This window comes from Python bivittatus, unplaced genomic scaffold (assembly GCF_059951505.1).
Source record: "Python bivittatus isolate LINGU-HERP-01145 unplaced genomic scaffold, Pbiv_v1 ctg000120_np1212, whole genome shotgun sequence".
In the NCBI taxonomy this organism is placed as follows: Eukaryota; Metazoa; Chordata; class Lepidosauria; order Squamata; family Pythonidae; genus Python; species Python bivittatus.
In genome coordinates this window covers 3,112,539-3,134,867 of record NW_028277037.1, presented here as the reverse complement: position 1 = coordinate 3,134,867, position 22,329 = coordinate 3,112,539, and the positions used below count along the sequence as shown (strand labels likewise).

Below are 22,329 nucleotides of genomic sequence, written 5' to 3'. Positions count from 1 at the left end.
GGCCAAGATAGTGATGTCAGGTGGAGACCAAGGAAAAGGATAGTATAGCCCACAAAAAAAAGTCTGTCTGGAAGTTGTCAGCCCTTCAAGATAGGTCAGGTCAGGAAACCGACACTGCAAGATCTAGTAAAGCTCTACTTTATTACTGTGCGGTATCATAACAGAATTTTGAAAGCCTGCCAGAATTTCCCTCCACCCCTTTTGTACCAAAGAGAATCAAGGAGGGCTTTTCTCGAGTCTTTTTCTCACACTCCCTCCTGTCTTAGGACTGAGATGTTGTTTACTTTCTCTTTTACTATCTCTTAATGGTTCAGCCAACCGTTCTTGCATTCCTTGTCAACGTTATCTCCGCATTCTACAGGAAGTTCTGCCTGTCAAAAGCTGGTCACCCAACTCCAGTTCATTTCAATGAGGCTTATGCTATGCAATTATTACAATTAATGTTTTCTTATGTTACCCAGTGTGTATGCATGGCCCACTTCAAATCTTCCATTTCAGGCAACTTTGCTCTAAGCAAACATCTAGCAAAGGATAGCTCAGTCCAGCCCCAGTAAAATATGGAGACAAAATAAAGGTAGAGATCAGATTAAATCAAAAATATACTTCCAGATGAGATGTTAATTAAACAACCTCCCAGATTCATTTTTATAAATTTACCAGAGGTCTACACAATTCTATTTGCATCTCTTTAGTGTTTTCCAACCACTTCTGTTTTCTTTAATTGCAAGAGTTCACAAAGACGGGATGCTTACTATCCATTAATAGGTACAACTGAAAGCCCCTTTGCATCAAATAAATCCATAAAGATGGATTGCAGGTGCATAAAATTAGGAATTAACTATTCCAAGAATACATGAAGGGCAAAACTGAGTCTATGTAGTCCAATGTTCTGTTCCCACAGTGGCCAACAGAAGCAGGAGGTGAGTGCAAAAATCTTTCCCACATCCCAGTCCAGCAATCACTTCTAAGATAACCACCTAAGATAACAGAGAAAGCCAGGGGTAGCCATGATCATTAATAAATTATGAGTATCTTGTTTTTTATGAACCGTACAGGGATTGTAGTCTATGGACTTGGATTCTGTTCCATGAGTTTGGATGCAATTATCATCATAGCTGAGAAGATGACTTGCAGCTGAAGACTTGGCTATCTTTTTCCCTTTGGGGTAGTTGCATTTAGCCTGTCTCAGCATGGCTTAGATCATTCTACTGGCAGCTAGTAAATCTTTCCATAAAAGTATGACAGGCTACGGAAACTCTGATTTAAGATTCAGGTTCTGTCCAAGGCAGTGTACTCCACTGACAGTGCTTAGACAGCTGGTTGCATTATATGAAGACCAATCATGATTTACTATAGATAACAGTCTGTGCTATGACTGGAGACTCAGCAGAAGCCAACACATACCTTAAATCCCACAAAATATGTTCGCACCTATCGTCTAACACCAGAGTAAGGCAGTTAGGTGTTCTGTGTTTTAGAATACTGTCTTCTGTACAAAATCATTCCCTGTTTGAAGGAGAGCCTGGTCCATCTTCACTTTAAAGATTAATGGAGGGGAGACTTGGGTGTCAGGGAAGGGGGCAAGGCAGGGCAAAGGGTTACATGTAACGTGAAGCCAGTGACATGACTGATGTGCTTGCATCTGGCACTGAGGCACAAGTAGTAATTGAGTGCAGTGACTTCACGATGCTTGTGCCATTCTGTTGTCAGTGTTGCTTGTTAGAGACATCCACAGGGGAGGGTTCACATCAGCAGCAGGGTGGATGGCATGTCACAATGAAAGCCCCACCCCCTTTGTACACGCAACATTCCTTGAACAGTCAAAGTGGGTGGGGCTTGCATCATTGCATTCCATCAAGTGCTTTCTCCCACTCACCTACACATTTCACAACTCCCAGCTCTTTTGCCTCTGTTCTTTTTCTCTTCTTCCCAAAACATTTCTAGTTTCGGCAGTGACCAGTGTTCAGTTTAGCCAATGAAAACCAGTAGTACCTTCATGTTTTCCTAATAATAATAATAATAATAATAATAATAATAATAATTTTATCTGTTCAATGCAGTTTTCTTGGCAAGGTTTTTCAGAAGTGTTTGGCCATTGCCTCCTTCTTAGGCCAGAGAGAGTGACTGGCCCAAAGTCACCCAGCTGGCTTTGTGCCTAAGGCAGGACTAGAACTCATGGTCTCCCGGTTTGTAGCCTGATGTCTTAACCAGTACACCAAACTGGCTCTCAATATTATTTATTACCTCACAATTACAGGTAGTCCTCGCTTAACGACCATTCATTTAACGACGGTTCAAAATTACTGTACTTGCACTTACGACTGTCACAAACCATCATGCCACCCCTCACGGTCACATGATCATGATTTGAGACCTTTTTTACGATTGTTGTAAAGTGAATCACCGCAGGCATTAAATGAATCATGTGGTCATTAAACAAATCACATGGTCGTTAAGCGAATTCTGGTAAAAATTTCCATTGGGGAAGCTGGATTTGCTTAACAGCCATATGATTTGCTTAACGACCATGGTGACTCGCTTAATGTCCACCCCACTTAATGACCAATTTTCCGATCCCTATTGTGGTTGTTAAGAGAGGACTATCTGTAAAGGTAAATTATTTTTATATACATAGGTCTTTCTCTAAAGTATAATTGATTTTTTAAAATTTCTTTTCTCACTCATTATTTGCATGACTGGACTGAACATTTTCCAATTAATTCAGGAAGAGAACTTCCCCTTAGTACTTTGCTTGCCCTTGCTGGTCTTTCATATTTAAATTCTTGTTTGAATTCTTTACATGTATGTGGAAAGGGGAAGAATGGGCATAAAACATGAAATCTAAGTTTAGACAACTGCAATAGCATATCCCCTGGGGAAAGTCTGCAGGGAGGGTCAAAAAAGTCATATTGGTGGCTGTGACCATACGGTTGAAGGCTTGCACTTTTTTGCATGACTTGCACACACAAAATACATGCAAAAGTTGCCTGTGTTGCAGTTGCCATCTTGCCTTTTTGACCCTCCCACAGATGCCCCTGAGTGCCATTAAAATAAGGACACACCTCAATTCACAAGCCGTACTAACTGTACTAAGTCTGCCCTTCAGAAAGACAAACAAGTTCCTTTGTGCTGTTGGAGTTTCCTGCTGCACTAAAGCCAGTGGATTAAAATACAGCTCTGCCTCAAGTCTTCGGTCCTAGTTCACCACAGTAAATCTCCAAAGTTGGTCTGTCACACTCTTCTCCACCCACGAACAGGGTACTCCTTATTTATTTATTAGCACAATTCTTCAGCCTGAAATATTTCATAGGTCTTACTCATGAGGTACACCCAGGGTGTACAATAAAATTCAAGAAGGAAGGGGCTAAAAAAAGCATGCATTTTCCATGTAGAGCAAGAGGAAGAGAACGTGATGGAACCTCTCAAGTGTGGCTTGAGACCTCATTATTCAAAGAAATGGTTAGTCAGAAAGAAAAAGGGTTAAAATAGATTTAGAGAGGGAGGTTGGGACTTCCTTGTTCAAATTACTTAAATAAGGTGCCACTGACAAAGCATGGCTGGCTGGGGAATTCTGGGAGTTGAAGTCCACACATCTGAAAGTTGCTGAGGTTGAGAAACACTGCCCTAGAGACACCCAGAAACACAGCCCTACTCTCAAAGCAAAAGCATACACAAACATCTTCATAGCTTTACATGAGGCCATCGTATTTTCACCATCCTCCTTCAAAACTAGAAATAAAATGCAGCCCAAGCTTTTTCATGGGATTAATTCCGAAGAACCTTCTCAGGAAACCCAGCACTTAATACTGAGCCTGCTGGCTGCAAGCCCAAGTCAGCTCATCCTATTTGGCAGTGTGAAGATGGTAGCCTTGCACTTCTCCTCTGACACCTTTCATTCAGCCTTGGGCAGTCACAGCAATGTTCCCCTGGTCTCTTTGGGCACAAGGCCCAAGCCAGCTTAACCACTGATAGAGAGACCGAATCCCCCTTCATCAGATGATGGGGTTCTTTTTATCTGCCAGTTTCCCTGTCAAGGAGAAGATAAGTCTTCTCAGCAGGAACCTGTATATTATCCTTTTCCTGAAGACTTTTGAGCCTGGAAACAACAACTTAGCACTTGTGCATCATTTAGCTTACCCAATGATTAAGCAAATCAGAAAGACAAGTCCTTCAGACAGATGGTAACTTATGCAATGGTCATTAGGAAGGATATGCAACTGCTCCCCCTCCCCCAGTTTTTGGAAGTAGTTTCATGTGGCCTTCACTCGCTGTGCTTTTTCCATAATGCTTTTGATGCAGCCTTGATCATTCAAGAAAGCCCAAGGATCTTGTGCTGCCTCTCATATATCTGTGTCCTTGGACTTTCTTGCACTTAGCTGTGCCTGATAAGCAAAGTGAGATAGTCCAGATAAGTGGGTATCTATCTCCCCCATCTTCTCCATCTCTAAAATAGAGGTGACACCACTCCGTTGATGATGATCCACAAAGCCAATTAAAGTGGCCCAGCGCATTGGCAACCAAATGTTTGGCTGATGGTCCTCAAACATTCACTCAAAAGGGAAAGAGGGCTATACTAACAATCACTTAAGCCATGTCCTTTTGCAAACCACCTTTCCTTCACCAATGTCCAGAATGAACACTGAAGTACTGAAATGCCTGTCTGCATTTCTGGGCTTGGGTTGAATCATGGCATTCAAAATGCTTTGTGAGCATCAATGATTGAACCTGAATTGCTGCTCAGAGTCCTGAAAGTAAAATTCTACAGTATGTGTAACCTATGTGAGTGAATGGATAATAGTAATAATAATCAGCATTTATATCCTGGTTAAGAGAGTTCAAGCCACAAAATGCATTCTATTAGTAATTCCTAAAAATGACCCTGTAAAGAGAGGCCCATTTAATCTCTTCTTGCAAAGAATTGCATCTGAAAACAGCTTCCCTAAGGCAATGCAGGGAGTTCCTGAGAGTTATCAGATTTGAATCAGAGAATTTTACATTAACTCTTTAGAAACACACCCCCCCCCCCTTCTGCCTTCATTTCTTTCTCCCTCTGAGCAGCAACTGGGTTGTGATTTGTGGTGCTGGAAGCCCTAAGTTCAAGCTGATAAGAAAAAAAGCCCATGTTATTAATTTGCACTGGAGGCAGAACTAATGAATGTAATACAAGACCGCCCATTCAAAGACACCTTGGGAGAAGGAAAATTGGAGAGTTCCCACAGTATAGTCATGGCACTGAGTAAATTAACCACTCACCCGCCACCCCCCACCCCTGCAGACATGCTTGGGGGCAAGGCAACAGAGTGGGGAATCCATTTCAACTGAGCCCCACCTCCAGCTCCTTGTAGATGAGAAACCTGCCCTGTTCCTGAAATCTGTTTCTGTGCTTTCCCCTTGCAACTGGAAGCACCCTCCCTAGATATGGATTCCACAGAAATCTACAGGACCAAAAGATTTCCTTTAAAAAAGACTGTTCTGCAGCAGAGAGGAAATGTGAACGTTTAAAACAGTTTTGTTGGACTGGACAGCCAGATTCACATTGCAAGCAAACAGTTTACGTCGTCAGTAAAAGATAAAGGCTGCCTTGAGCTGACCTTGGTTCCTGGTGACTTCAGGGCCACGTCAAAGTAGATTTCTTGGCAACAGAGTGCAAGTGTTTGCCATTGCCTTTTTCCCAGATGTTTTTCCAACTTCTCATTCTAGCCTACAAGTCCTGGAATTCCCTGGTGGTCCAAGTACAGACCAGGTCTGACCCCGCTTAGTTTTTGAGCCTAGATGAGGTTGGCCAACCAGTGGTGATATCCCCCAGAATTCAATGGGACATCCTTCCGAAAGGACACACATAGAAATAATTTGTAAAGGGACTAATTGGGGGATCAATCCCTATCTTCAAAGAGTACTTTTTATCTAACTTCCTTATCCAGCAGGAATTGCTTCTTCTAAGAATCCTCCCCCACATTCTCAACGCCCACCTCTTCTGGTGCTTTGATGGACATCTCCATGTAGTTTTCCTGGCAGCAAGATTTATTTGTTTTTTATTTTATTTCTATTTCAAATTTGTCACTGCCCAGAGTCACTCTGCAGTGAGATGGGTGGTGACAAATTTGAGATATAAATAAAATAAAAAAATAAATCTGGAACTTTTTTCAACTTCACAGGGTAACCTAAAATCCTGGGATAATTTGCTTGCCTCTAGATATCTCATAGGCTAGAAAAGGTATGCCAAGATATATACAGATCTTCACCATCTTTCACATATGAGTATTCTTCAACAGCCCCTCTGTCTCTGGCCTACTCTTCCAAACATCTGGATGTAATGCTGAAATGGAAATCTTTAAAATACTTATCAGTTTGGAACAAATAATCTACTCTTCTTGTAGGACTAGCCAAACAAATCGGACACTTCCATCCCTGGACTGTACTGGTTTGAATTGAAACTTGGTTTATGATTCTAGATTCTTAAGAGATGACCAATTCCAGGATCCCTGATAGAACAAAACACTAAATAAAACCTAAGAGAGGCTTTCAGGTTTATTTAAGAAAGTAAGGACTTGATTTTTGGATAAACTGCATTTATTAACTGCGCTGCCTTGATAGCCATTGACTTCTTCCAGGGCGTGTTTCCAACCCCCCCCCACACCCCAGTTCAATAGCCCTAGAATTCCACCCAGGGTTCCCACCATGACTGACTGACTGCCCTTGGCTTCTAGCCAAGACTAGCCAAGACCAGCTCTGTGCTGCCATCTGCTGGGTGCCCCTGAACTGCTTAGCTCCCTCAATGGTTGGAGGAGATAATTGAGAATCCCTGACCAGTATATGTTCATTCCTGATCATTCCTAATTCTAATTAAACACACCAGTGCATTAGTGCTACTTATGCAGGCAATTAAACACCCCTTTGTTGTAGGCGTAGGCATGCATATCAAAAATAGACTCCTTTGGGTAAATAATTGATAATGAAGTTCAAGCTCAGATACTCTGGTCACCTAATGCGAAGAGAGGACTCTTTGGAAAAGACCCTGATGCTGGGAAAGATTGAAGGCAAAAGGAGAAGAGGACGGCAGAGGATAAGATTAGATAGAATTACTGAAGCAATGAGCATGAAACTGAGCAAACTCAGGGAGGCAGTGAAGGACAGGAAGGCCTGGCACGATGTGGTTCATGGGGTCACGGAGAGTCGGACACAACTTAACGACTGAACAACAAATAAAGTAAGAGGTTGCACTGATAACCCTGATGCCGTTATTTTTGCCCATAGTGATAACTACAACAGATCTTCGTACACTGCAATTTAATTTGCTTGCCACAATCCTTTTATATATGTCTTTAGTTGGTTTACTGCCAAAGACTAAAAGGAAAACAACAGCACGGTGTCAGCCAATAAAACAAGATGAGAAAATACAGTAATATATTAGGGGGACAGAAATAGTGATCAACATTAAATGCAAGTCATCAACCACCAAACTATCCAAGTCTGAGTGTAATTCCACCCCAGTGACTTTCAGTAGCAATCACAACTGAACAGAATTTGGCAACTATCAGATTATTCTTTATGTGACACCTTTTAGATCTTTACACACATTACATCTGCATATGAAGATCTTTGGCTGAAATGCTTAAGTTAACCTTTTTAGATAGATAGAAACTCTTCAGAATCAGCTCCATCTCCCTCTGCAGTACCTATGATTAGAAGTTTTAGCTGATTTCAGAGGAAATTGTTTCATGCAATTTCTTTTCCACCTTATAAAAAAAGCCTAGTTCTCACTGGTGGGCTTTGCCCAGTGTGCTAGACTAGGCTAAGACAAGATTATGCATTTCTTAATTCAACATGTTGTTGGAACCAGGCTCTCATATTAAGCCATTGCCCAATCCAATCCAATCCAATCCAATCCAATCCAATCCAATCCATCTTTATTATGGCCATAAACCAGCAGAGTACACTTCCTTGGTTTTGACATAGCCTGTTTTTCAAGGTTAGAGTATTGTGTGAACCCAGTCATTTCATTAGTAAACAGGGGACTAGAATATACCATTTCAGACTTTAGGGAGTACTGTATGTTATTTCTCCTTGAGGTCAAGGAAGCTTTTGATCTGCCGATGTGTTACATTATGTTCTGCACTTAAGAGGGCTTTATTTTAAGTAACCAGCAAGAACAGGCCAGTCCTTTCCTCTCCGCAAACCCCATAATAAATAGGATAGAAATAATTTCCACATCATTACATGCAACCATTTTTATTCTGGCATAGAGTTTTCAACAACTTTGCACATTTCCTAGCAACTGGCTAGAAACTACAGCACCATCCTTGTATTGAATTAGCTGCAAGGGTGCCCTCTTCTGATGGACATCTTCAAGTGAGCTCTAACAAGCCTTTGGCTCCTTGATAACAGTACTGAAGACTCATTTCTCAGCCCTCTGGATATCATTTCAAACAGCAACTACACTTACATAAACTCCAGAAATGGTTGATCGTAAAGGCTGGTTGCACTGATGCAACTTCACCCTCCTTCTAAGCTCACATAAATACTTATTTAGGTTAACCTTTAGCAATCCAAGATGATGGCTTTTTTTTTTTTTTTTTGCTCCTTGGAAATCTTTTCTGAAACTTTTTATCCAAGTCCTTATTGCTATGTCTGTAGCTGTCTAGCAGAAGCACAATGATGTCATGACATGTGACATTACTTATGCCCATGCTATGACTGCTTGATTTGGCAATCTAAAACTGTGTATATGTAGAGAGTAAGGAAGATGACGTTGATGGAAATATGCAAGAACCGTTACACCATTATGAAAAAGGGGCTGAAACATTTTATAAGTCCAGAAAGTCCAGAAAGTGTTCAGAAGCAACTCAGACATAACCTCCCTAATTCACTGAACTATAAGAAGGAGGAGGTGGTATAGCCCAATTATACTTGCAAGGTTCTGTTCTTATAGCCAATCTCAACAAAAGTAGTTTTAGCCTCTCTGTGGAGTTGATTTCCTGGTCTGGGCTACCCAGTGGGGCTGACAGCATATCAGATAAATTCAAGTTACCTATTGACTTAGGTAGATGATTGTATTACTGTGTTACTGTGAATTAAATACAGGTAGTTCTTGCTTAACGACCACTTGTTTAGTGTTCAAAATTATGATAGTGCTAAAAATGACTTATGACCAGTGCCCGAAGTTATGACTGTTGCAGCGCCCACATGGTCACATGATTACGATCTGGGCACTTGGCAACCAGCTTGCACTTATGATGGTTGCAGCGTCCCGGGGTCATGTGATCATCATTTGCGACCTTCCCAGCTGGCTTCTGGCAAGCAAAATCAGTGGGGAACAATGCGATTCACTTAACGACCATGGTGATTCACTTAAAGACTGCTGCAAAAAAAGGTTGTAAACTCAGGTCCAGTCATGTGATTTGCTTAATGACTGCATTACTTAGCGACCTAAATTCTGGTCCCAATTGTGGTCATTAAGCAAGGACCACCTGTAGTCAAATGTTACAGCATGGTTGTGTTCATTTAAGAGGCTTAACCTGAGGTTACTGCACTGACCCATTTGCTAGGTTGGCACAGCACACTAAGACCCAAAAACCTAATCAGGATCAACATTAACCAAACTTAACATATCATGTAAATGCACCTGCTAGGTTTGTACTTGACCTGGTTAAATGGGTTGTGTGCATGCAGCTAGTATCTAGCCAGATAAGACAGTTTGAGTTTCACAATTGCAATAACATGAAGAAGAAAAATCAAGGACTTGCCTTGTAAATACATGACTTCGCATTCAGGAAAAACAATTCGATGGTGGCATTATCCTTCAGGTAAGATATGCTTTCAATATAGAACCTAGAAATGAAACAGGCAAGTCAAATCAACTCAGAAAAGACACTGTGGCTGCCGAATAAATAAATAAGCCCTTATTCAATTTGTTTTATCTTTATGTGAAAAAATGTGCTCAGCAGAGCCTTCAGGGCTGAATGAGAGAAGAATTCGTTTTCTTTCAGTGATTGTGTTATGACTCTTTGAAAGATTTGTGTGTCCCTTAAGACATCATCATTCAGCATTGCTATATGTGGATGTCCTGGCCAATACGAAAGGCATTAATGCTTGTTTTATTTCACAGACTGATTTATAGCTCCATAAATATTTTAGGCTGGGGTGGTTTACTTTTTCCCAGTCACTGTCCTTGATGATTGCACTGCTGTGCTGCATTAAAAAAAGGTTGAACCCTAGCTTGGGAATAATTGCTTTTCACATAGCTTTGGGGAAAGGATAAAGAAAGCACAACACTGTAGCTGAACACAGGTTTAACATGAACATAATTAGAATTCTTTTTACTGGTGTACTGAACCAGCGGAGCGCTGCATGATGTAGTGGATTGGGGGTGAACGTGGTTCAGAGGAACCTAACCTGGAACCTAATCTAATCAAGTCTCCATCCCACAATGGAACCCACTGGGTTACTCTGGAGCAGTTATTCTTGTGGCCTAACCAACTCATGGGTCTTGTGAGAATAACCTTAAAGCAGGGTTCCTCAACCTTGGCAACTTTAAGACGGGTGGACTTCAACTCCCAGAATTCCCCAGCAGCAGGGGACTTAAAGTTGCCAAGGTTAAGGAACCCTGCCTTAGAGGAAATTCCGAGTGACAGTGATGGTGGTGATGATGAAGTTAATACTACAGTGCGTAGTACTTTCTGATACATTGCTACTTATGGCTCAAGGAAGAGATACTCCAGCACAATAGCCGTGAGATTTGAAATGTGAAATAGCCATATTTATGGTTGCCAGTATTTCTTACAAAGTTCTAAATTTAGATCTTGCCTTTTTCAGAAAGAACTTAGTAGAATTCATGGTCTGTTCATCACAACAATGAGAGAGGTGAGGCTGAGGAAGAGTGACAAAGACTAGATCATGGATAGTGGATGGATATTCCAATCAAGTCCAACACTCTGGAGCCATTAAACTCTAAGAGGCCCTTTCTCTCAATTCAGTTCTAGTGGAATTCAGTCTGCCTTGTGCAATCATAATGCTGCTGTTCTATAGAAGGGCTCAATTAAACTGCTAAGGATTAGCACTTTGGTGATTTACAGCAGCACAATGGCAAGCCATCATGGTTTCTCCAGCAACGCAATCTTGCTTTGAGGAACCCTCATTTAGAAGAGAGCTCCAGAATCAAAGAGTGGTGGATCTGTATCAGAGACTGAGTTTGGGTTTTTCTTGTTATCCTTGCCTGAACACTCTGCCTCAGCTGAGGCCATTAACAATAGTACTAAGGGTGAACCCACAATACAGTAAAATAAGGCATTAAAAAAATGCAGGTCTTTTCCAAGGCACCTCTTAATACTTTCCAATTTTTCTTAACCCCTTGATCCTTTAATCTACTTACCAACCTTTCTCACAACCTTTCTATTATTTAGCTTGATTTAAACTTGGGTTTATCCTAAAAGGTTAGGAGAATACTCATTAATATAATGTGTATTGGATCTTCCTAACAAACTGTAGGCCTTTAACCTTCCCCTTTTATTGATTAAGAAATCAATTAATAAGACCTCTACAGCACAAGCTAGTAACATTGGTTTACACTGCAGGACTAAAGTAGAAATTGCTAAGTCATATAATAAATGTGACTGTCCTCAAATCTCCCAACGGGCTTTATTACAAATACGGAAATAAAGTGACCATGTTTATGAATGTCCATCCACAAATGTTCCTTAAGTGTTTCTTGCAATAATAATACACTCAAAAAACAATGAAGGCAGAAAGGCATTCAAATTAGAAAGTTTTGGAGTAATCAGTGGCTTTGATTACTCCTTAAAGCACAGATAGTTTTAGTTATGATATGTAAGGATTATTTCATAGATAATCAATTGCATTCTAGAACATGCAACTGTAGACTTGAGTCTAAGTCGTGTTCAAACTTTAGCGTCTTTAGAGATGACCCAGAAGCTGCAAAATATGCTATAGTAAAGTCTCTGCATTGGTTTCTAGCAGGCTTCTGGGCCCAATTCAAAGTGCTAGTCACTATCTTTAAAGCCCTACGTGACAAGCCATTGGGATATCAAATCTGTCACGTGCTCCAGCCATCTAGAGAAGGTCAGTAGAGAGTCCTCCACGCTGCAAGGTACATGAAGTATGGACAGACAACAGCCTTCTCTGTGGCAGCCCCACTTTGTAGAACACTACCCCCAGAAGACCAATCAGCCCCCTACTTTGTTGATATTCTGGAAACTAATTAAATCTGTTTTATTTCAGCAAATCTTTGGCCTCAGTTGATTGTTTGAGGACCTCTATCTTGGTTTTGATTGGATTTTATTGTTATGTTATTGGGGTTTGTTGTTCTTATTGTACATTGCCCAGAGTCCTTCATGACTAGGGCAGGCTATACCTACAAACCTACATAGACTTCAGAGGAAAAAAATGTTTTTAAAAAGTGGGGATTTAAAAAAAAAAAGAATTAAGGGAAGATCAAGAGGATCATTTTTCCCCTACATGCATGGGAGTCCCTCAGAACTATATCATAAGGAACTAGATTATACATTGCAGATGAGGAAAGATTTCACCAAATCCAAGAGATCTCCAGCACAAGTGAACAATGTCAAGGAAGGCTTTATTCAGAAGTAGAAGTCATGTTCATTTGGGGGGAATGAAAAGGAACAAACATGAAAGAAATGGAAGAGGAATAAGAGTTAGCCAAAGGATTTTGAGGATTACAGAGCTAATAATGTGACTACTAACTAGATATTAGGATCACCTTTCTTTAAACACACAAAGAGTAAGAAACTGGTTAGAGAAGCACGGTATCCTTGGTAATTGGTCAGTCAAAATTTATTTCAGTCTAAGACCAGTATGGAACAAAACAATTGACAAGCTGTTTAAAAGTTAAAGAAGAGGACCAAATATAAAACACAGGCTAATAGAACAACACTGTACAGAATATTATTGTCACTATTATTACCACTGTAATAAGCTGCATCTCTATCACTAAAAAAACCCAGACTATTTCATTTTAACCTACTTCTACCTTAGAATTTTAGCTTCATCTTAGTTTTAAAGTCATAAAGCTAAAATTGTAAGATAGAAGTAGGTTAAAATAAAATAGAATAAAGTGACATTATCTATCATCTATCTGTCTGTCTGTCTGTCTGTCTGTCTGTCTATCTATCTATCTATCTATCTATCTATCTATCTATCTATCTATCTATCTATCTATCATTTAGTATGTATATGTATGTATACACACACACAAAACTAGGTAATAAATTAAGACAGACAGATATCCATGCTTAAGCTGACATTTTTAAAAGAGGAATTTGGGGTCTGTGATGATGATGAAATTCCAGACTTTATTGATTAACAAAATAAAACAAATCACCAAGTCCAAATGGTATTCGCTGAAAAAAATTCAGTTCTGTCATTGCTATTTTTTAATATAAAATATGCACAGAGGTTGGCCTCTGTACTAGAAGACTAGAAAATGGCCAAGGCAGTAACATCAGATCTGGGGGAAAACTGTGAAATTATAGACTGGCTCTCTCTAGGTTGGTGGGAAGCACTGTGGAGGAATGCTAGACCAGGGTTTAGAAACATCCTGAAAGGTCATTGGTGTGCCCGTGGACAGTCCTTTGCTTTGGGCAACCTGAAAAATGCCCGAACCCGTCTAGACTTGCCTATCAGTGCCCAGCTAGACATTAAGGAGGTAGATGGATGCTTGTTTTCCTAACAAACTGATGACACTGGTGGGTGGGGAAATAAAGCCACCCTTTGCTGCACTTAAAGTGTTTTGCATTAAAACTCTAAGGCAGTGTTTCCCAACCTTGGGAACTTTAAGGTTGGGAAACACTGCTATATGGTATATTCAGTACTGGAAGAAGTATAGAGGGAACCTTAAATTAGAGATGGATATTCTGCTCCTCTTCTGCTTGTGAATTGCCCAATCTGGGTATTTACCTGGCCAATCTGAAAGCAGAATGCTGGATGAAGTAGGCTAGAATAGAGCAGAAGAAAGACCTAAAATTTTCTTCGTGGCATGAGAAAATGTGGTTAGTGGAACAAAGGAGATGTTTCTGTAAAACACCAGAGGGCAGCATTGTACTTCTTAAATCTCTGAAACACTTGAAAACCAGGCAATTTCTAGAAAAAAAGACCTGGAAGTTATGGCAAAAAAGGAGTCCGTATAAGACACACACACACACACACACACACACACACACACACCTCTTTCTCTCTCCTCCCTCCCTCTCTTTCATTAGCTTTGTTTAAAATAAGTTGGAATGGTGGAGATTCACTGAGCAAAAGATTTCTACTGTTTGGTTAAAAACCCAAAATATTATGTTTCCTCCAAGATTAGGCAATTTGATACCCTCCAAGTATTTTGGACACAGTTCCTTGCCACTGCTATGTTGGATGTGAAGTTAAACTGAATATGTTAGAAATATCTCTAAATCTTAAAGCACTTTTGATGCAAAATACTCTTCCCCCTTAATGCCCTTTAGACAGGTTAGGCGAAGTCCTGTAAGTGCCAGCCGCAGTAATCTTTGCTCCATCTGGCTGATTCTTGTGGCTCTCAGACTACACACCTGGATGACCCAAGTTAAGGGAGACTGGGATAACATCTTTGAAGAAGTATTCTCAATTTTATGGGCATAATACTATGACTACACAAGCCACAAACTCACTGTGGGCTGAACTCTGGAATATCTGCAGCGATATTGCTTATGACATTCAAGTCTGTAAAGGCTAATGCAATCTGATTAATTTCCAAGCAGCCAACAGAAAAGAAAAATACTAGGCTACCAGCCAACACATAATGGTTGAAACAAAAGTTAGTCTGCAAACAGCTTCCCCCATTGGCACTTGGAAAGAATATTTTGAATAACATGGCCTTCCTTGAAGGGCTTTAGAATTTTGATTAGGGTACCTCTACGTGATTTCATATTCATTGTTGGTTCTTAGCGACCACATAGACTTTCTCCAGGATGATCTGTCCCCATCCCCAGCCTTCAGGTCTTCCAATGGTGCACCTATTGCCACTGTAATTGAATCCATCCACCTTGCAGCTGGTCATCCTCTTCTCTTTCCTTCCACTTTCCCAACATTAAGGACTTCTCAAAGGATCTGGATCTTCACATAGTGTTCAAAGTATTATAGTTTGAGCCTGATTGTTTGCTTTGCTCTTATCCTTCTGCTAACCCCCTTAATCGTGTTCTAAACTCCACCCAAGGGTGTCCATGGGAAGAGGAAGATGGTGGCCCAGCCATGCAATTGAAGCTCCAGCCCTTTTTGACTGCATAAAAAGGGGCAAGGCTTTGATTATGTGGCTACCATCTTGACTTTTTTGAATCCCCTCTTGGATGTTCTTGCCCACATCTCAATGCAATAGGTAGATATCTCTGGGATCCCTCTTTGCATGTGACTACTTTTACCATGATATTCGGTACTGCCCATGGATAACACTGATGAGTTCAATCTGATATGGATGGCAAGAGATAAACATGGGCTTCCTCTCAACTGATTTGCTGTGCCCTCAAAATTTTTCACAAGTAAGATTGGCATCGTATAAGCAAGGTGAAGAGATGAGAAACATATCCATCATTCCTTTCACACAGGACTGTGAAGCAAAGTTCAAACTGTTTGTGCAGGCTTTTCCATCTGATCCTGGGTTTTAATATTCATAGACAGAGCACACATGCACAATGGCTTTGCAGGGGAAAAAGAGAATGAGCATGAAGATGCAGAAAAAAGAAGAAAAAAACCACTTTGTAGGAGGGCATGGTTCCGGGGGCTGGGCTCCAATTATGGTCATGACTTTTTTGACCCCCTGCAGATGCCCCTCCATCATGTCAGGGTGTGAAGGGGTCTGGTTTTATTCCAAAGCCAGCAAACACAATCTTAGAAAAGGAGGGCCATCATTCTTCACTCTCAGTAGTAGAGCTATTCATTTTTGGCCATAGCTAACATGGTCACACTCAGCAACTTCAGTATAATGGGATTTAGCCACTAAATATTTGCTCTGAAATCATTCCTGTCTTCAAACATGGGCTAAATTGCTGGTACAGCAATGACTTCTTGGAACCAGAGACAATTATGGAATGTAGAATCAAGGAGCTTCTTATAAGATTTTTTTTTTTTAATGGAATTTAAACCAGTTGCCTCCAAACTTTTAAGATGGCACTAGGAATCACTTTTGATCTGCCTTTCTCCTCCCTCTGCACATGGTTCTCTCATATCCTGCTTCTAAGGGAATAAAGGGATCAAGTATGAAAGGCAATAGCCTTTGCATGGAAATAACAATAAATTACAACCAACCTGCACGTAGTGCTTTTCAAGAGATACAGAATCCATTTCCTGCCCAGTCGCTCTTGTCCCCCAGAAGAACAAGCATCTGTTCTTGAAATGATGCAACGCATATGGTCTCTCCTACAGGACAGGCCAAGGTGATAACTTCCAGGACTTTTGTCCCAGAACTCACATCAGCACAAGTTCTGCTAGAAACATATTACCAGCACTATTTTGTCCTTATTGACAAGGTACATCACACTAGTTTTGTTTCCATCCCTTCCCACTGAATTTCAGCAGCCAGAGGGAAAGCTTCCGTGAATCTTCTCAACAAAGAATACGGATGTTGCTGGGCGAGGAGGTCAGTTTTCACAGATAACTAGAAGCAGGTTAAGCCATCTGTCAAAACTCACGCTGCTTTTTCTCCCAGTCTCTTCAAAGAACACCCAACTATCAGTTGACATCAGCAGACAGTCAGGCTGGTTTTGAACACAGATTTAGTGCTACTCTGCCATAGTATTGTTCTGGAATACTACTATCTTGGAATCACACTAAAGCCAGGTCTTTTGTGATAGAAGATAGAATCACACCAGTGCCACTCTAAAAGTGACTGGCATGAGGAGAGTCAGGTCATGATACAACACAGAGAAAACTCTCTCCCTCTCTCTCTCTCTCTCTCATACACACACACACACAGACACACAGACATACTTCACCATGCAACCTCCCCACTTCACCTTCATTGGCTACCGTACAAGCTGATTTGGCTCAAAGACATGGTGGGTTCAGAAGGAGAAGTTGTTTTGAAAAGTCCAAGCTGTCCTGATGCTCAGAACAGCATGGCCCTCAAGGACAGTGATTGGGGACCCGAGGAGAGGACATGTGTCCATACCAAATTAGAGTAAACAATAGGGGATGGGTTGTTTCTGTTCTCTACTGCTAACGCTGCCCAAGCAGTCAGGGAAGTAAGTTAGACTGCATCTATTGCAAAACAGTTGTGACTTGTTGCCTTTTAAGGAAAAACACCGCTGTAGGACAGAACACTTAGACATGACCTGAAGCTGCCTTTAGTATAGACTGAGGATAAGATTAAGGACATAGCAGAAAAAAGAGATTGCTGTAGCATATTTGTGTCATGGTTACATGCAAGTGAACTTTGTTCACAGGATAGTAGCTGCAGCATGCAAATACATAGGATGGTACACAGAAGGATATTTCAAATAATGCTGTGACTTGGAATAATCTAGCCACATATCTGGGAAGTCAGGATGAAGAGAAATATTGGACTTCTGGAGAGGTATTTCAAACTGAAGATGGCTCTGCGAAAGTGGAGCCAATGACTGCGGCAAAGACCAAGGAACTGGTGAGTAGAATGGTTCTTCAGAACCTCTCTGAATAAGGAGAGAATGAGAGATGGCCCACATGTGCTCCAGATGGCTGCTCCTTGAGAGGAGATCACAGGACAGCAGTTTTACGCATAGCCAGCTTGCTCCCAACCACAGCAGAACCTTTTAAAGGACACTAATTTTGCAAATCTTACTTTTTAATCACTTTTGGAAATTTCCTATTAATCATCTTAAAACTATTAGAGACCTTTGCAATGACAAGTTTGAAAAGTCTTCATTGGGTGAATTTATCTGTAACTCTGAACAAAAGAAAAATTATAATCTTAAGAACTTAAAGAATTTGAATTAAACAGCAAAAAACTAAATAAGATTTTGATTTTAGAAAGTTATAAACAGACTAATGGTCCAGATAAAGTTGGAATATTGAAACTTTTACAATAAGATTTTGCAATTAATTATAAAGAACAAACAGCTTCTTGTGGGAAATAGATCTGTTTTGTTTTTTGGAAGACATAAGTGGGATAAGTAATTTCATGATTTAAAAACTGGACACTAGATGGGACTAAAGATTTTAGGCAGAGGAAAAAAATACAAGCCTATAAAATGCAAACCATTATAACAATTAAAATAATGAAGGAGACTTTTGAAGAATGGGATCAGAAAATAGTAGCCACAATATCAACAATGTCAGTAATGATGTCTGCTTCTATGGATAGACTATGTCCAAAAGATGTTATTGAAGAAATGACAGATGTGGAATAAATTTTATCTGACAAGATAGAGATATCAAAAATATTTACAACCGACAGGCCAAGATAATGACTTGGAAAAGGATGTTTCACTGGATCTACAAAAGAAATTGGCTGAGGTTTTAAAATTCAAAAGGGATATACAAATGACAAACCAAGAGAATGACCTGGGTAATTTTTTCCTATTGGATTTACAAAAGAGGCTTGTTAAAGCCTCGAAGAACCCTGTGCGATGGGACAAAGAAGAAATGAAGAGAAATAAATCCTACGACAATATTTGAATGAACTAAAGATTAAGACTGTTAGAAGTAAAAGGAAGGAATATAAAGTTGGTTTATTTGATTAACGTTAAAAAAAAGATGTTATTTCTAGCAACCCTTTATGGACTTTCTGCTGACACCAGGACTGAAAAGATGATGTTTGATGGATTTGTCTACAGATGAGAGATTGGATATGGGATGAAGAAATAATTGTTTATAAACTTAGAAGGGGTGAAGAGTCACTAAATTTGTTTATACTTGTGATGAAGGTTAGAAGTAACTTCTTTATATATTTCTTTTCTCTTTATTATATTCTTACTTTTTTCTTTTTTCTTTTTTTTTCTTTTTTTTCTTTTTTTTCTTTTTCCTTGCACCTTCTCTTCTCTTCTCTTCTCTTCTCTTCTCTTCTCTTCTCTTCTCTTCTCTTCTCTTCTCTTCTCTTCTCTTCTCTTCTCTTCTCCTCTCCTCTCCTCTCCTCTCCTCTCCTCTCCTCTCCTCTCCTCTCATCTCCTCTCCTCTCCTCTCCTCTCTTCTCTTCTCTACTCATCTCTTCTCTACTCATCTCTTCTCTTCTCTTCTCTTCTCCTCTCCTCTCCTCTCCTCTCCTCTCCTCTCCTCTCCTCAAGTTTAGTTTGTATTAGATTTTACTATTATAATCAAAATTCATATATATTTTTCTCAAACGTGGCAACCTTAAGATGTGTGGACTTCAACTCCCAGAATTCCCCAGTCCACAGCTTTATTTGGGAAAATTCATGATTACGATTTATTTATTTTGCGATGGGATTTATGCAAGAGATTTCTATCCTGACTCGCCAGTTCAAAATGAAATGTTCAAGGAAGCTAAGATGCTTGCTTTAAAAACTGAATGACAGCATCAGAACAGCCATCCATTTGCAAGAGACTACACGAACATTTCTTGAGAGGAAAAAAATCACAGAAAAGGCAGAGAAGCCATTTTAGGCTTCAAACACCATCTGACTTGCACAGCTGGTATAAAATTGGCTTCCGTTAAAAGTTCCATTGGCTGAAATGTCTGGCTCTGTGGTTAGAATTGCTTAATCCAGATGCCAAGTAACCCAGTTGCCAAATAATGATCTGAAGGCTGAACAGATTGTGGTCTCTTAGGTTTTCTTCCCTTTTTCTCTTGTTCTCTCTCACTAAGCATGGCTTGCCCTTTCTTTTCCAAGGGAAATGATAACCACACTTTCCATCATGGCCTGGATCTGAGCAAACTGTGACTAGGATGAATAAGGGTTTGCTTCTATGCAAAGAAGGCTTGAAAGAATGGGTTTTCCAGTCGGTTTGCAAACCATTGTGGAAGAAAATGTGTTTGTGGGGTCCTCTTCTGATGTTATGGGGGAGAAGGCGTAAGATAAGGGAGAAAGGCTGTGAAGTCTGTAGCACATTCCCAGTTGTGAAAATATGGTTCAGCCATCAGATCTCAATGCCTTTGATAAGAGCTTTCAAATACAGCAAGGCCAAAATTGGAGATACTAGGATGGTAAATAATTAATCATGCTGTTCAGCTAACTAACTTTGAATAAGTCACTCTGCAGTGAGATGGGCAATGGCAAATTTGAAATATAAACAAATAAAATACATAAATAAATAAAAAATAATCCCCTGAGGACCCCCCCCCCCACCATTGAAACTTAAATACCTAATTTCCAGAGGGACCATCCTTTCGAGTAACAATCTATTCCCCTATTAGATGACCATATGCTTTTTAAAAAGCATTCTTCCAATTCAAGGGATTTATTTCACCAGATGTGATCATGATTACTAGCTTAGAAGAGACGTCCTCACTGCAGACTTTCAATGAGCTTGACTGTATGGAGCAGGACTATTATATCTGACCTTCAAAAATGTGACCATCCAGAGGTCATTTTCTGAAACTCTTTACTGCCCAATCTAGTGGCCCTCTGGAATTTGGCAGCCTAGACATGCTTAGTCCAAGCGCAGGGGTCCTTAGGAGCCACCACAGAAGAATGGCTGTAGCTGCTGACACTGTCTTGCCCTACAATTCTCAGTTAGGTGTTGCAGATAGCAGAAATCTAACCATCAAACAGGAGACGGGAAGGAATATTTGGGTGCCTGGAGAGGTGATAACCCTTGTGCGGTTTGGTTCCCATGCTATGGCACAGAAGAAGTTCCCATGTGACCTTCTTTCTTCCTTTCTTCCACCTGCTCTCAGTTCCACAGTTGGGGGTGGGGGGTGTCTTGGCACTTGACCTTCACACCACTGGGGGAATCCCATCTGAGAGCTTTGCCTGGGGCCCAGATTGCTCTCCACACCCCCTTGGCCATGACAATAGGCACGGGGAGAATAATACCAATATGCTATTTAAGAGGTGCAACCATTACTCAGCATGACTTTCTACTTTAATCTTAATGTCAGTAAGATGTAAACACTGATTGTTGCCAGCTTTCTGCACTGACATTTTGACAAATATTCCCTTTTTATTTTCTTATTTCCTATCAGTCTTTCTCAGGTCTCTCAGCTGAACCGCTGATGTCTTGGTTTTTTATGATAAACTAATCCTTTCGCCTTCTCTTTTTAAATGCATCCCTAAAGGTCACTTCGGCACACAACGCTGCTTTATCTTCCCAAATTTCCTTCCTGTCCGATTTCTTTCTCAGTGCATTATTCTTGTTTGGTTTAGAATGCATGAATGCATGAATCTTACCTACGTTCATAAAGGCCCATGTATCTAATGATCACTTGGATACATGATTAAACATAATTTGACTGTCAGCATTTAATTGGTACCTGTCCACCTATTTTTCTGTTATTCACATCTCAGCACTTCCTGGCCAGATAGGTGGACAAACGTGTTGATTTTTCCAAGTTTCCCTAAAAATATCCTAGGGAGTGTAGTTTGGCATGGAGGATGAATATTCTCTTAGAGTTTCCAAGCTTCCTTAAAAAGCTGCATTTCCCTGGATTCCTGGAAGATCAGGAATCATCATTAAATTAATTCTGTATATGATCCACTCTTAAGTTTGAAATAGGACTTCTGAAAAGCTATATAATATGGAAGCCTGCTTGATCTGTGCAACATCAGACAGCTGTTCGTGCATCCTATATTCTAGGACTACATTTCTCTTTTTAATAAATTGCATTTCTACTGAATTGCTAAACAAAAAAGGACCACACAAAGAACATTTGTAATGTACATTTCATGTTTTGAAATCACTGCACTGGCCATTTCTTATTCACTCCTTACAAGAGTCATATGTGTGTGTCTGTTGAACACTTATATCCCACAATTTCAGCTGCATTTTAAGAAAACCAAGGTCAGCAGCATGAAGATGTGGTGCTAAAGTGAATTTATTTCAGTCATTTGCATCTACCCAGAAAGCTGAAGCATAAAAGAAACGGAACAAGGGCGATTCAGCATCCATTATTTCCCATAATACATGAATGAAGGCTTGTCTAAATCCAACTGGTGGTCTTAAGGGAGCTCTAAACAAACTGAAACTGTGACACATTGCCAGGGGTATCCGTGTGTGTGTGAAAAAGATGCAGTCAAGACACAATCAAAGGCCCAACCCTTTTTTACATGGGTTGCATTTTTTGCATCCCCTCACCATGTGGACACCCTGGCACACTGTGGTTCTTTTCCTCTTATGTTGTTTACTGTGCCTCAGAGCTCATTTCTGTGGTTGTGGCTATTCTCACTTTCACACCAGCCATTAAACTTGGGACTTATC

General features: G+C 40.3%; 1 protein-coding gene across 4 annotated transcripts in view; it reads right to left on the bottom strand.

The window, feature by feature from the left end:
* FRMD4A (FERM domain containing 4A) overlaps window positions 1–22,329 on the bottom strand; it is a 283,511-nt gene that overhangs the window by 94,395 nt on the left and 166,787 nt on the right. For all 4 annotated transcript variants that reach the window (XM_088134838.1, XM_088134837.1, XM_088134836.1 and 1 more), the window contains exon 5: window positions 9,744–9,828. In XM_088134838.1, the coding sequence (XP_087990964.1) occupies window positions 9,744–9,828 (85 nt within the window). The remainder of the gene's footprint in view (window positions 1–9,743; window positions 9,829–22,329) is intronic.